Genomic DNA, 13,469 nt, shown 5'->3' with positions numbered 1-13,469 from the left:
ACGACTGAGCCGTGTAAAGGAAAGAATGAATGGGGCCATGTATCGTGAGATTATGAGTGAAAACCTCCTTCCATCAGCAAGGGCATTGAAGATGAAATGTGGCTGGGTCTTTCAGCATGACAATGATCCCAAACACACCGCCCGGGCAACGAAGGAGTGGCTCCGTAAGAAGCAATACTTATTTTCCACCATAATTTGCAAATCAATTCATTAAAAATCCTACAATGTGATTTTCTAGATTTTTTTTCTCATTTTGTCTGTCATAGTTGAAGTGTGCCTATGATGAAAATTACAGGCCTCTTTCATCTTTTTGGGAGAACTTGCACAATTGGTGGCTGACTAAATACTTTCTTGCCCCACTGTATATCTCACTGGTCACCCCCAAAGCCAATTCCTCATTTGGTCGTCTTTCCTTCCAGTTCTTTGCTGCCAATGACTGGAACGAACTGCAAAAATCTTTGAAGCTGGAGACTCATATCTCCCTCACTAACTTTGAGCATCAGCTGTCAGAGCAGCTCACAGATCACTGCACCTGTACATAGCCCATCTATCTATCTACCTCATCCCCATACAGTATTTATTTATTTGTCTTGCTCCTTTGCACCCCAGTATCTCTACTTGCACATTCATCTTCTGCACATCTACCATTCCAGTGTTTAATTGGTATATTGTAATTACTTCGCCACCATGGCCTATTTATTGCCTTAACTCCCTTAACTCCCTTATCTTACCTCATTTGCACTCACTGTATATAGACTTTTTGTTTTATTTTGTTTTACTGTATTATTGACCATAGCAGCACCCACTATTTATTCCATGTGTAACTCTGTGTTGTATGTCGAATTGCTATGCTTTTTCTTGGCCAGGTCGCAGATGCAAATGAGAACTTGTTCTCAACTAGCCTACCTGGTTAAATAAAGGTGAAAAAAAAAAATCTTCTTTCGGGTCTATTGTTTCCCTCCTAATTGTATGAGAAGCTCGAGTGTCACTCATGTTTCAGAGTTGAAATACTCTCCATAAATTGAACCCTCTGACCACAATTGTGTGAGAAGCTTTTTGAGGTAAGGGTGACATGATTTTTTCAATTAAGTCTTTAACATATTTTAACCCCACCTACTCTATTTCTAACAGAAAAACAGAGTTGCTGTCGCGTGAGGACCTGGAGTTGCCTTGGAGACCACTGTACGAGCTGCAAGACAGGATCCTCTACTCAAAGACAGAACACCTGGGCCTCAACTGGTTCCCCAAGTACGTCCCTCTTCTCTTTTACCAGAATGGTTAAAAACAAGATGTCTTTTTTTTTTTTTTTTAAAGAACTCCACATATTGAAACCAACCCATCCAATATAGGTTCTTCCCATTTTGAGCCCTCCCTCTATAAGCAGGAAGGTGGTGGGGCCCCGCTTCTACCTTTGTGTTTGTTACGGAGCTCACTTCCTAATCTCTAGTGGTGGTATAAATGAATTTATTGTGAAATGTAGCTGTCTTTGTGTCAGTTAATCCGCTGGAGGTTTGTTGGTACTGCCTACTGCCACGGTTCTGGCTAATACAGTTCAACACACCGTTCATTCAGTTTCCCTTTGCCTCCTTGATGCATCCTTTCATAAGGCTTCAGCATGCTTCAGTTTGGCTGGCTGCTAGCCGAAGCTGTCTGGGCGACCCAAACGAGTAGCTTGAAAAAACAACTTATCGAAGTCCAGAACGAACAAAAACGTCACAATGTTATGATAATATATGCACAACCTCTTTCAGACTGTTTTGGCTGGGAAGTATGCTGATGCCTTTACATGCGAAGATTGTTATCCCTGACCATTTTTTTGTAGGCTAGGCTCATTTCTGAAAGTTGTCAAATCTATACCAACACACCCCCAGGTTGCATATAGCCAGGGACCTCCATCCCACCCCTTTTCTCCCAGCAAGCAGTGCGAGGTGCTCTTGTATAGTGCTATGGAAACATTGTGTTACAACAAAGCCTTGCTAGCACATAATGGGCTTTCACAAAGGGAAGCAAGTTACCCGGTTCATTGATACTATGATAATTAAAGGAGCAGTGAAAAAACAAAACAAATGAGAAAATGTGTAATGACGCTGTGGTACAAAAAAAGGTGTTAGAATTTGATATAGTGAAATGGATTGGCTTTTCATAGTGTGAATCTGAATGTGTTTTTATGCCTTTGTTTCCTCTCACATTCAGTTCTCTACGGCCTCGTGCTTCCTCTAAACACGTAATGATAAAATTGTTTCAGAGGTGGTAAGGACAACGCTTCTCTTTTGTGATAAAAAATAAAATGTATTTCATCCTTTTATTCAGGCACTCTTTGGTTTTTATTTGTCTATGTTGCATGTTGAAAACCAAAAAGCACACTGGACACCCCCACGCAGCTGGTTTGACATAAAATCAACTACAAATCAACCTAAAACCAAAAAGCAATGTTAACATTTCACTCATATTGGAGACTGTCGCACTGCATCTAACTGGACTCTATATCCCCCATACCCATTCTTTGTCAAGTCCCATATGATTTCGTGGTTTGACCTGCTCTGTCAGCACTAGAGTAGGCCACTTGAATTGTTTTACAAGAGCACATTCTGAATTCACCTGTTTAAAAACGTCCATGATGGACAACTTTTTCGTGATGCTAAAGAGCACAGATTTGTGCAACAACAAAGAAAATGCTTCCTTATATTGTTAGACAGCACATCGTTAGAGAAAAGTTTCAAATTTGGCCTAAATCACGCTACCAGATAATACATTTTACCTTGTTTCTTTGCTCTGATCTGTGCTCTTTTGTGCCACAACTGTTGTCCCGTATTTCTGAGTGAGAGTCATGGTAAGGGTAGTTTGAAGCTCTTGTATCTTGTTCCTCCTGGTATACTGGTATAAGATGGGGGTGATTATCACATGTTTCACCCAAGTATTCTAAAGGTCATTGGGTTTGGGGTTCCCCAGGGTTGAGTGTTGGAGCTATTGGTGTTCTGGTCATGTTACTTTGTATTTGTAATTCAGAGCATGAGTTTGGGGATTGTCAGTGTGGTCGGTCTGTGGGAAGTAGACCTATAAGAAAACTATAGTTGGGTCCCAAAAATCTCTCCTTCCTCCTGAGGTGTGCACTCTTTCACTACTATATACAAATGTATAAACATTTGTGAACAAGTGCACATTTCTGGTGAAAAAAAGAGATTAGGCTATTGGGACCCACCCCAACTCACTCAAGCCCTGAGTTGCAAAGCCAGGAGCCCTTGGCAGAAGTCGCTCATCTGTATAGTTCCCATTAGTCTATTGAATTAAAGCAATGCAGTACGGTTAATTTGAAAGAGACTTGAATAAGTTTGAGTTTAGCGCGTGGTTGAATGGGATAGACGAGGCAGTTACAACGCATGACTGAGCTCGGTGTGTGAGTGGTGGAAAGGTAGGGTGTTTGAGCTCAGGGTGTGTGAGTGATGGCAGGAGGTTTAGGGTGTTTGAGCTCAGGTTGTGTGATTGGTGTGAAGGCAGGGGGGGGTGATTGAGGGTGTTTGAGCTCAGGGTGTGTGAGTGATGGCAGGAGGTTTGAGGGTGTTTGAGATCAGGTTTTGTGATTGGTGTGAAGGCAGGGGGATTGAGGGTGTTTGAGCTCAGGGTGTATGAGTGGCGGGGTGATTGAGGGTGTTTGAGCTCAACGGCTGCGGTTATATTGGTCTCAGATAAATCTTTTGACACAGAGTTGAGTGACCAACCTTTTCAAGCTGTTCATAATGATGGTAACATTCAGAAATAGGCCCAACCGTTACCAAACCGAAGCCTGTAACAGCAGTCAGCAATACTACAGTGTAGCCTGGTGTTGGTTGTATTATTTAGGCAGCAAACGGAAGAAAATGGACTGAATGGGAGAGACTACTTGAAGTTGTCCATTAAGAAACACTCATATGGGAGGGACTACTTGAAGTTGTCCAATAAGAAACATTAATTTCTGTTTTTTTCTTTGCATGCCCTGAGTACAGCCCAGATATGTTTACTGTTTAGTCAGGCTAGGTGATTTAAAAAGCCTAAAACAATAGGCACCCTCCATTTAACACCCTCAAGATCAGCGTTCATTACAAGTATTAACGGCTAGACCTACTATTTACATAAAGCCTCAGTCCCAGTCATTTTCTCTCCAAGACAATACCCTAAGCCCAATAAAAAGCCCCATTCTGATGATTGTGAATGAACAGAGTACATCTGTTAAATGATTTACCATTCATGTTCTGCAGTTACACTGCTAGCCCAGGGCCACCCGGGACAAAAGTAGAACGGCCCTGGAATAGTCCCATTGTTGTAGTCATTGACTTGAGTTCTGTTTATGTTTCTATAGTGCTTTTGTCACGCTATTCCAGTTTGTATGTCCCTAATTTCCTTGCTGTTTCTATGTACACACATGGTCCTCACATCCCTTACTTTTGATCAGTGCTTGAGTTGAGCCAGTCCAGACACTTGTCTCTCTACTGCTTGATTACAGACCACTCTTTCAGAGTACTCACTCTAAAATATGAACACTGCTGTATCTTAAAATGAGCTCCACAGCTCAATTGAGTACCCAAGCCAGCACCTTTCTCATTACATTTCAGGCACTGCTTTTGATGAGCATGTACTAAATGTGGAATTTCAATGTGAGTGATTTGGCTGTACCTGCATGCAGTCAGTCAACCTCATCATAATTGCATTGGTGTGTTCAGTGTGCTCGTTGTTTCATCAACAGCCACCTCTGTCTGTTCTGATGTCTCAACACCTCTCTCTCTCTCTCTCTCTCTCTCTCTCTCGTTCCTCTTCTCTCTTGTTCCTCTTCTCTCTCTTGTTCCTCTTCTCTCTTGTCTTTTCTCTTTCTCCCCCAGCTCGGTGGAAAATGTTCTGAAAACACTTGTGAAAAGCTGCAGACCGTAAGTATATATTTTTAAACCCCTATATGAAATATACTGTATGTCTTTTTAAAGAATTCAGTTGCTGAGCTCATTGTTGCATTTACTCTTGGGACACTTTTGGTGAACACTGGTGTATCATCTGAAGAGTTATTGTATCATTACAACATGGCCTGTTATCCATCTGTTCGTACTTCAGAACTCCTGCCATTGAATGATAGCCCTGGAGTAGAGATGCACACCAAGCCAAGGGTCAACTCTGAATTAAGAGACATTCTGTGAAACTGAACTGTCAGTAAGAAACCTCCTTTTGGGACTTAGCCTAGGTCTGCTGACTGACAATTTGTCAAGGTCATGCTAGCTAGAACTCCCGTGTGGTCTAAGACATTGCATCGCAGTGCTACCGGTGCCACTAGAGACTCTGGGTTCGAGTCTAGGCTCTGTCGCAGCCGGCCGCGACCGGGAGACCCATTGGGCTGCGCACAATTGGCCCAGCGTCGTCCAGATTAGTGGAGGGTTTGGCCGGCAGGGATGTCCTTGTCCCATCGCACACTAGTGATAACTGTGACGGTCCAGGCGCAGTGCACACTGACACGGTCGCCAAGTGTACAGCGTTTCCTCCGACACATTGGTACGGCTGGCTTCCGGGTTAAGTGGGCATTGTGTCAAGAAGCAGCGTGATTGTGTTTCGGAGGACACATGTCTCTCGACCTTCGCCTCTCCCGGGTTCACACAGGAGTTGCAGCGATGAGATAAGACAGTAACTACCAATTGGATTCCACAAAATTTTGGAGGGAAAAGGGGTGCTAGCTAGTTCCATCCCTGGATGCCAGGCAAGGATATATTTTATGTTTATGACTGAAATGCATACTTACAAGCCCTTAACCAACAATGCAGTTCAAGAAAAAGTTATGAAAATATTTACCAAATAAACAAAAGTATAAAAAATAATATAAATTAACACAATAAAATAACAATAACGAGGCTATATACCGGGGGTACCGGTACTGAGTCAGTGTGTGGAGGTACAGGTTAGTTGAGGTAATTTGTACATGTAGGTGGGGGTGAAGTGACTATGCATAGATAATAAACAGCAAGTAGCAGGCGTGTAAAAACAAAGGGGGTGGGGGGTGTCGTCAATGCAAATAGTTTGGTGGCCATTTTATTAATTGTTCAGCGGTCTTATGGCTTGGGGGTTGAAGCTATTAAGGAGCCTTTTGGTCCTAGACTTGGTGCTCCGGTACTGCTTGCCGTGCGGTAGCAGAGAGAACAGTCTATGACTTGGGTGACTGGAATTTTTGACAATTTTGGGGGGGGCTTTCCTCTGACACGGCCTAGTATATAGGTCCTGGATGGCAGGAAGCTTGGCCCCAGTGATTTACTGAGCCGTACACATTACCCTCTAGCGCCTTACGGTTGGATGCTAGCAGTTGCCTTACCTGGTGGTGATGCAACCGGTCAGGATGCTCTCGATGGTGGAGCTGTTGAACGTTTTGAGGATCTGGGGACCCATGCCAAATCTTTTTCGGTCTCCTGGGGGGGAGAAGATGTTGTCGTGCCCTCTTCACAACTGTCTTGGTGGGTTTGGACCATGGTAGTTCGTTGGTGATGTGGACACCAAGGAACTTAAAGCTCTCTACCCACTCCACTACAGCCCCGTCGATGTTAATGGGGGCCTGTTAGGCCTGCCTTTTCCTTTAGTCCACAATCAGCTCCTTTGTCTTGTTCACATTGAGGCAGAGGTTGTTGTCCTGGCACCACACTGCCAGGTCTCTGACCTCCTCCCTATAGGCTGTCTCATCATTGTTGGTGATCAGACACACCACTGTTGTGTCGTCAGCAAACTTAATGATGGTGTTGGAGTCGCAGTCGTGGGTAAACAGGGAGTACAGGACGGGACTAAGCACGCACCCCTGAGGGGCACCAGTGTTGAGGATCAGCATGGCAGACGTGTTGTTGCCTACCCTTACCACCTGGGGGTGGCCCATCAGGAAGTCCAGGATCCAGTTGTGGAGGGAGGTGTTTAGTCCCAGAGTCCTTAGCTTAGTGATGAGCTTTGTGGACACTATGGTGTTGAACGCTGAGCTGTAGTCGATGAACAGCATTCTCACATAGGTGTTCCTTTTGTCCAGGTGGGAAAGGGCAGTGTGGAGTGCAATTGAGACTGCGTCATCTGTGGATCTGTTGGGGCGGTATGCAATTTGGAGTGGGTCTAGGGTATCTGGGATGATGCTGTTGATGTGAGCCATGACCAGCCTTTCAAAACACTTCATGGCTACAAACGTGAGTGCTACCGGGCGTTAGTCATTTAGGCAGGTAACCCTCGCTTCCCTGTGCACAGGGACTATTGTAACCACTCACAGGCAGGGTGGCAGAGATTTGTGTGTGTGCGCGCGTGCAAGTGTCAAGAAGCTTAGTCACTCAGTTGAGTCCCTGAGTTACTTGCTTCTGTAGTGACTGAGACTTAATCCTATTATCCAATCTAATTTTGGCCTGGTAGAGTTTCCTGTTACTGTGAGCAGAGAAGTAGGGATTGAGAGAGGGGTGGAGGAGAGAGAGAGCCCTTTGGGGCTAGTTTTACTCAGCAGCAGTGAAGTAGGGACCGAGAGAGAGGTAGAGGAGAGAGAGAGATAAAGCCCTTTGGGCCAGGAGCACTCAGCAGCAGTGAAGTAGGGACCGAGAGAGAGAGCCCTTTTGGGGCCAGGAGCACTCAGCAGCAGAGTGGCCTAATGCAAGGCCTGTTAAGGAGTTTAATGAAGATCAATTGCAACTGCAAAGCGATGGGAAGGACATGAGAAGGGAATTGGATAATCGTACATATTGTTATTTGGGGTTTTCTGGCCATTCAATTGAATTGGAATGTTTAGGTAGAAAGAACTGCAGTTGTTGGCCTATAGCTCCGTTTAAGCCATGCAAAACTGCTCTTCTGCGGTCCAAGTGCTGATGCTGTTGTGTTCACACAAACCTGCTCACGATCTGATTACATTAGCTATACTGATGCTTTTTTTATCAGCAAACGCCAGCTTAACTGCCATTGTTTCATATACACATTTTATTTGATTCCATTGCCATAGCTGCGAAACTAGAAATTATAATATAATTAATCTATTTCTGTCTGCCAACCAATGGTTTGTGGCCATGGTCAAGGCCTACGTGCAGCATTGCTCTTTGCATGTCTAGGAGTAGGATGCTTTGTCGTTAATTATTTATAAAATAGTACATAAATGATTTATATGATGAATGCCATATGCACATCACACATTGTTTGTCCTTGGCGAGGGGTTAAACAACTTTATTATGCTCATTTTAGATGCTTGTAGTATTATGGCTGATATACACCACACCAAACTACAGGCCTTTATGATGGCACTATAAATACAGGCCTTTATGATGGCACTATAAATACAGGCCTTTATGATGGCACTATAAATACAGGCCTTTATGATGGCACTATAAATACAGACCTTAATGATGGCACTATAAATACAGGCCTTTATGATGGCACTATAAATACAGGCCTTTATGATGGCACTATAAATACAGGCCTTAATGATGGCACTATAAATACAGGCCTTAATGATGGCACTATAAATACAGGCCTTAATGATGGCACTATAAATACAGGCCTTAATGATGGCACTATAAATACAGGCCTTAATGATGGCACTATAAATACAGGCCTTTATGATGGCACTATAAATACAGGCCTTTATGATGGCACTATAAATACAGGCCTTTATGATGGCACTATAAATACAGGCCTTTATGATGGCACTATAAATACAGGCCTTTATGATGGCACTATAAATACAGGCCTTAATGATGGCACTATAAATACAGGCCTTTATGATGGCACTATAAATACAGGCCTTTATGATGGCACTATAAATACAGGCCTTTATGATGGCACTATAAATACAGGCCTTAATGATGGCACTATAAATACAGGCCTTAATGATGGCACTATAAATACAGGCCTTAATGATGGCACTATAAATACAGGCCTTTATGATGGCACTATAAATACAGGCCTTAATGATGGCACTATAAATACAGGCCTTTATGATGGCACTATAAATACAGGCCTTAATGATGGCACTATATAAATACAGGCCTTAATGATGGCACTATAAATACAGGCCTTTATGATGGCACTATAAATACAGGCCTTAATGATGGCACTATAAATACAGGCCTTAATGATATTTTATTTTTGATTTTATTCTTCAGGTATTTTCCGGAGTCGGCCACCCAGGAGATGTTGGAGGAGTGGCGTCCACTGCTCTGTCCATTTGACGTGACCATGCAGAGAGCAATAGGATACTTAGAGCTCTTCCTCCCCACCACCCTACCCCCAGAGCTGCACCACAAGGGCTTCACGTGAGAACACACACCTCTGCCACCTCCCCATAGGGTTGCATAATTACAGAAACTCCCAAAGTGCACAGGTTTTTCAGAAATCCCAGTTGAGGAATTCCCTTCTAGCTTTTTCCCTTCTGATTACAGGAACATTTCTATAATATTTCATCCTTACGACATCCCAAAACTTGGATTTAAATCACCATTTCAATTTTATTCTCTTAAAAAAAAATATATATATATATATATAAACACTGTGTAAATGCCAAAGTTGAGATGTGTTGTGTGTGCAGTATGCTTCAGCTATGAGATGTGTGTGCAGTATGCTTCAGCTATGAGATGTGTGTGGGTGTGTGCAGTATGCTTCAGCTATGAGATGTGTGTGCAGTATGCTTCAGCTATGAGGTGTGTGTGTGTGCGCAGTATGCTTCAGCTATGAGGTGTGTGTGTGTGCAGTATGCTTCAGCTATGAGATGTGTGTGCAGTATGCTTCAGTATGTATGAGAGTTTGTTTTCTGATCACCAGGTTGTGGTTTGATGAGCTCATCAGCTTGTGGGTGGCAGTACAGAACCTTCCAGGTTGGGAGGTGGTAAGTTGGACAACATTCACTTGATTGACATACTGGTGTGTGGTAGTATTAGCCGAATGCCAGATCTGTTTGTGCTGTTTTGACAAGTTGGCACAAACAGATCTGGAACCAGGCTATTGTAGTACAGTTTCCAACATTCTTTTTGATAGACAGAAACTTTAACTATTCGCTAGATATTCCTAATTTAAAGTTTTCCTTATTCATTTTTTTTTTCCCCCCACAGCATCTTGTCAACCTGTTTGCCCGCTTGGCCAACGACAACATTGGCTACATTGACTGGGACCCATATATACCCAAGGTATGGACACTCCTCCATCAATAACATTTGTCTCGCTGTGCCTATAGAAACTACCCCATTACTCGACCCCAATGGTCTCTTCTAGCAGGTCCCAATTCACTCCCTGCCCCTATTCCCTTGGTCTTAACACTTTGATGTTTACTGATCTATAAGGTGTAAGCAATACAGATATGCATAACGTTGAAGGGTTTGGGCCAAGTGAGCCATTTGGGAGTGTCAAGTGTTTTTGCAACATGCTGAAATCTAACCCTCTGCATTTGACCTGTGACCTTAGTTGTGGTGCGCATGTCATAGCAGACCAGACAGTCACTGAAAGTGCTGCCTGTTAGTGACTCTAACTACTGTAACACAGTTCCCTGTTGGTCTTCCTGGTGTGTAGCATGTCTTTCACCATGTTTTACATGTTATTACCCAACATGCCCTGATCTCAAATGTCATGTAATGAAATGGATGAAAATTATTTTAAAAATCCCACAAAAATATGAAATCCTGTGATCAGAAAAAGTAATTGGATGACTGGACAATAAAGTATTCATCATCTTCACATGGATTGCTCCTTTTTGATGCCAGATCTTCACCAGAGTGCTGCGTAGTCTGAACCTCCCGGTGGGGACCAGTCAGATGCTGGTTCCCAGATACCTGACAAACGCCTACGATGTCGTACACGTGGTCCTCTGGGTCTCCGCTTTACTGGTCAGTCACTCTTCACAATCAGTGTTGCTCAATCAATACTTTTTTTATAGCTCTTCAAGTTTATTTCAATGTTTTCACAGTAATCAGTAATCATACAATACAATGCCAGATCACAACACAATAATACTCTGGAATAAGTGTAGTGCTGTTCTGTTGGATACTGCTGTTTCCGGTAGACCTCCAGTCATTGGGCTAACGCTAGTTAGCATTGGCTCACGATGGAATGATAGTTGTGTTAATGGAATAATCTGTTTTGTTTTTCATCTTGTTAAGCATCTGTTGTTTGTGTGATGGCAGGGAGGCCCCAGTAAACAAGCCCAGGCACAGCTCCGTGGCCTTTTCAACAGCATCACGTCTTTCTTCCACCCATCCAACCATGGACGCTGGCTGGTGAGTCACTGCCACGCTCACTTATTCAATGTTTACCCAGACGGGCATCTCATTCTCCTAACAAACCTTTCGTTGCACTGGCATACCTGCACACTCAAATCACAGTCTTAGTGACTAGCTCTTTGAATGTGCCCCACATTCCCCTTCTCCTTGCTCCAGAAGCTTCCCTAGGCCTCCTGGCAGTTCCCTCTCCAACCCTCCAAGCCCAGGGGTTTGTGTACATACCGTTCGTTCAGAATGAATGCCCTGATGACACATAAGAGAGCGGCAGCTGCCAGCAGTGCTATAAAAGGTCAGCCAGATATCCGGGGCTCATGCCATTCTTTTCTAGAAACATCCAACCTCCGTCATCATACCAGAGCCTCAGGCTGCAAGCTGTGTCTTCACAGTCATACACAATCCTTTATTTATGGCAGAGGGACTCAGACCTTGGTTCAATTACCATTACTAATACTTAACCTGGGATTCATTGAGCTTGCTTGACGCAATGGAATAGAATGGTCACAAAAATGCACACCCTGCTCATCCTGCACTCCAGGCAGACTAAAGCAAACGCTAAAAGTTTTTGAACCCAGGTCTGGAGGTAGAGTTGTGACCCTGTTATGTTTCTGGTAAACCCCATCAACTTGTGAGATGTTCTCCTGGTTTGTTTTCAGTGTAGGGGAATATAAACAGACAATCCCACGCTCTTGTGATCTGTGTCCAATATAAAAGTACCATGCATCCTGAGTTGGCTAAAGTAAGATGGTAATGTAGTCCTCATCGCTATAGTGACAGTAATGTACCTGTAATGTAGTGACAGTAATGTACCTGTAATGTAGTCCTCATCGCTATAGTGACTGTAATTCAGTCCTCGTCGCTATAGGGACAGCAATGTACCTGTAATGTAGTCCTCGTCGCTATAGTGACTGTAATTCAGTCCTCGTCGCTATAGTGACAGTAATGTACCTGTAATGTAGTCCTCGTCGCTATAGTGACTGTAATTCAGTCCTCGTCGCTATAGTGACAGTAATGTACCTGTAATGTAGTCCTCATCGCTATAGTGACAGTAATGTGGTCCTCGTCGCTATAGTGACAGTAATGTACCTGTAATGTAGCCCTCATCGCTATAGTGACAGTAATGTACCTGTAATGTAGTCCTCGTCACTATAGTGACAGTAATGTACCTGTAATGTAGTCCTCGTCACTATAGTGACAGTAATGTACCTGTAATGTAGTCCTCGTCGCTATAGTGACTGTAATTCAGTCCTCGTCGCTATAGTGACTAATGTAGTCCTCGTCGCTATAGTGACAGTAATGTACCTGTAATGTAGTCCTCGTCACTATAGTGACAGTAATGTACCTGTAATGTAGTCCTCGTCGCTATAGTGACAGTAATGTACCTGTAATGTAGTCCTCGTCTCTATAGTGACAGTAATGTAGTCCTCGTCTCTATAGTGACAGTAATGTAGTCCTCGTCGCTATAGTGACAGTAATGTAGTCCTCTTCGCTATAGTGACAGTAATGTACCTGTAATGTAGTCCCCGTCGCTATAGTGACAGTAATGTAGTCCTCGTCACTATAGTGACAGTAATGTACCTGTAATGTAGTCCTCGTCACTATAGTGACAGTAATGTACCTGTAATGTAGTCCTCGTCGCTATAGTGACTGTAATTCAGTCCTCGTCGCTATAGTGACTAATGTAGTCCTCGTCGCTATAGTGACAGTAATGTACCTGTAATGTAGTCCTCGTCACTATAGTGACAGTAATGTACCTGTAATGTAGTCCTCGTCGCTATAGTGACAGTAATGTACCTGTAATGTAGTCCTCGTCTCTATAGTGACAGTAATGTAGTCCTCGTCGCTATAGTGACAGTAATGTAGTCCTCTTCGCTATAGTGACAGTAATGTACCTGTAATGTAGTCCCCGTCGCTATAGTGACAGTAATGTAGTCCTCGTCGCTATAGTGACAGTAATGTAGTCCTTGTCACTATAGTGACAGTAATGTAGTCCTCTTCGCTATAGTGACAGTAATGTACCTGTAATGTAGTCCTCGTCGCTATAGTGACAGTAATGTAGTCCTCGTCGCTATAGTGACAGTAATGTAGTCCTTGTCGCTATAGTGACAGCAATGTAGTCCTCGTCGCTATAGTGACAGTAATGTAGTCCTCGTCGCTATAGTGACAGTAATGTAGTCCTCGTTGCTATAGTGACAGTAATGTAGTCCTCTTCGCTATAGTGACAGTAATGTACCTGTAATGTAGTCCTCGTCGCTATAGTGACAG

The 13,469-nt window shown here is 43.4% G+C and overlaps 1 protein-coding gene across 3 annotated transcripts in view; it reads left to right on the top strand.

Moving 5' to 3' along the window:
- LOC110503043 (proteasome activator complex subunit 4B) overlaps positions 1–13,469 on the top strand; it is a 97,662-nt gene that overhangs the window by 12,853 nt on the left and 71,340 nt on the right. For 2 of the 3 annotated variants that reach the window (XM_090217579.1, XM_036960897.2), the window contains exons 3-9: positions 1,132–1,248; positions 4,851–4,895; positions 9,105–9,254; positions 9,760–9,823; positions 10,047–10,121; positions 10,692–10,814; positions 11,112–11,204. In XM_090217579.1, coding sequence (XP_090073705.1) covers positions 1,132–1,248; positions 4,851–4,895; positions 9,105–9,254; positions 9,760–9,823; positions 10,047–10,121; positions 10,692–10,814; positions 11,112–11,204 — 667 coding nt within the window. Of the gene's footprint in view, positions 1–1,131; positions 1,249–2,193; positions 2,251–4,850; positions 4,896–9,104; positions 9,255–9,759; positions 9,824–10,046; positions 10,122–10,691; positions 10,815–11,111; positions 11,205–13,469 lie in introns of all 3 variants that reach the window. The other variant, XM_036960896.2, reaches the window with a different exon arrangement.

Source organism: Oncorhynchus mykiss, chromosome 23, assembly GCF_057628025.1.
Source record: "Oncorhynchus mykiss isolate SJ-2025 chromosome 23, ASM5762802v1, whole genome shotgun sequence".
Classification (NCBI taxonomy): domain Eukaryota; kingdom Metazoa; phylum Chordata; class Actinopteri; order Salmoniformes; family Salmonidae; genus Oncorhynchus; species Oncorhynchus mykiss.
The sequence above is the reverse complement of the archived record's forward strand: the minus strand, read 5'-3'. Positions and strand labels throughout refer to the sequence as shown.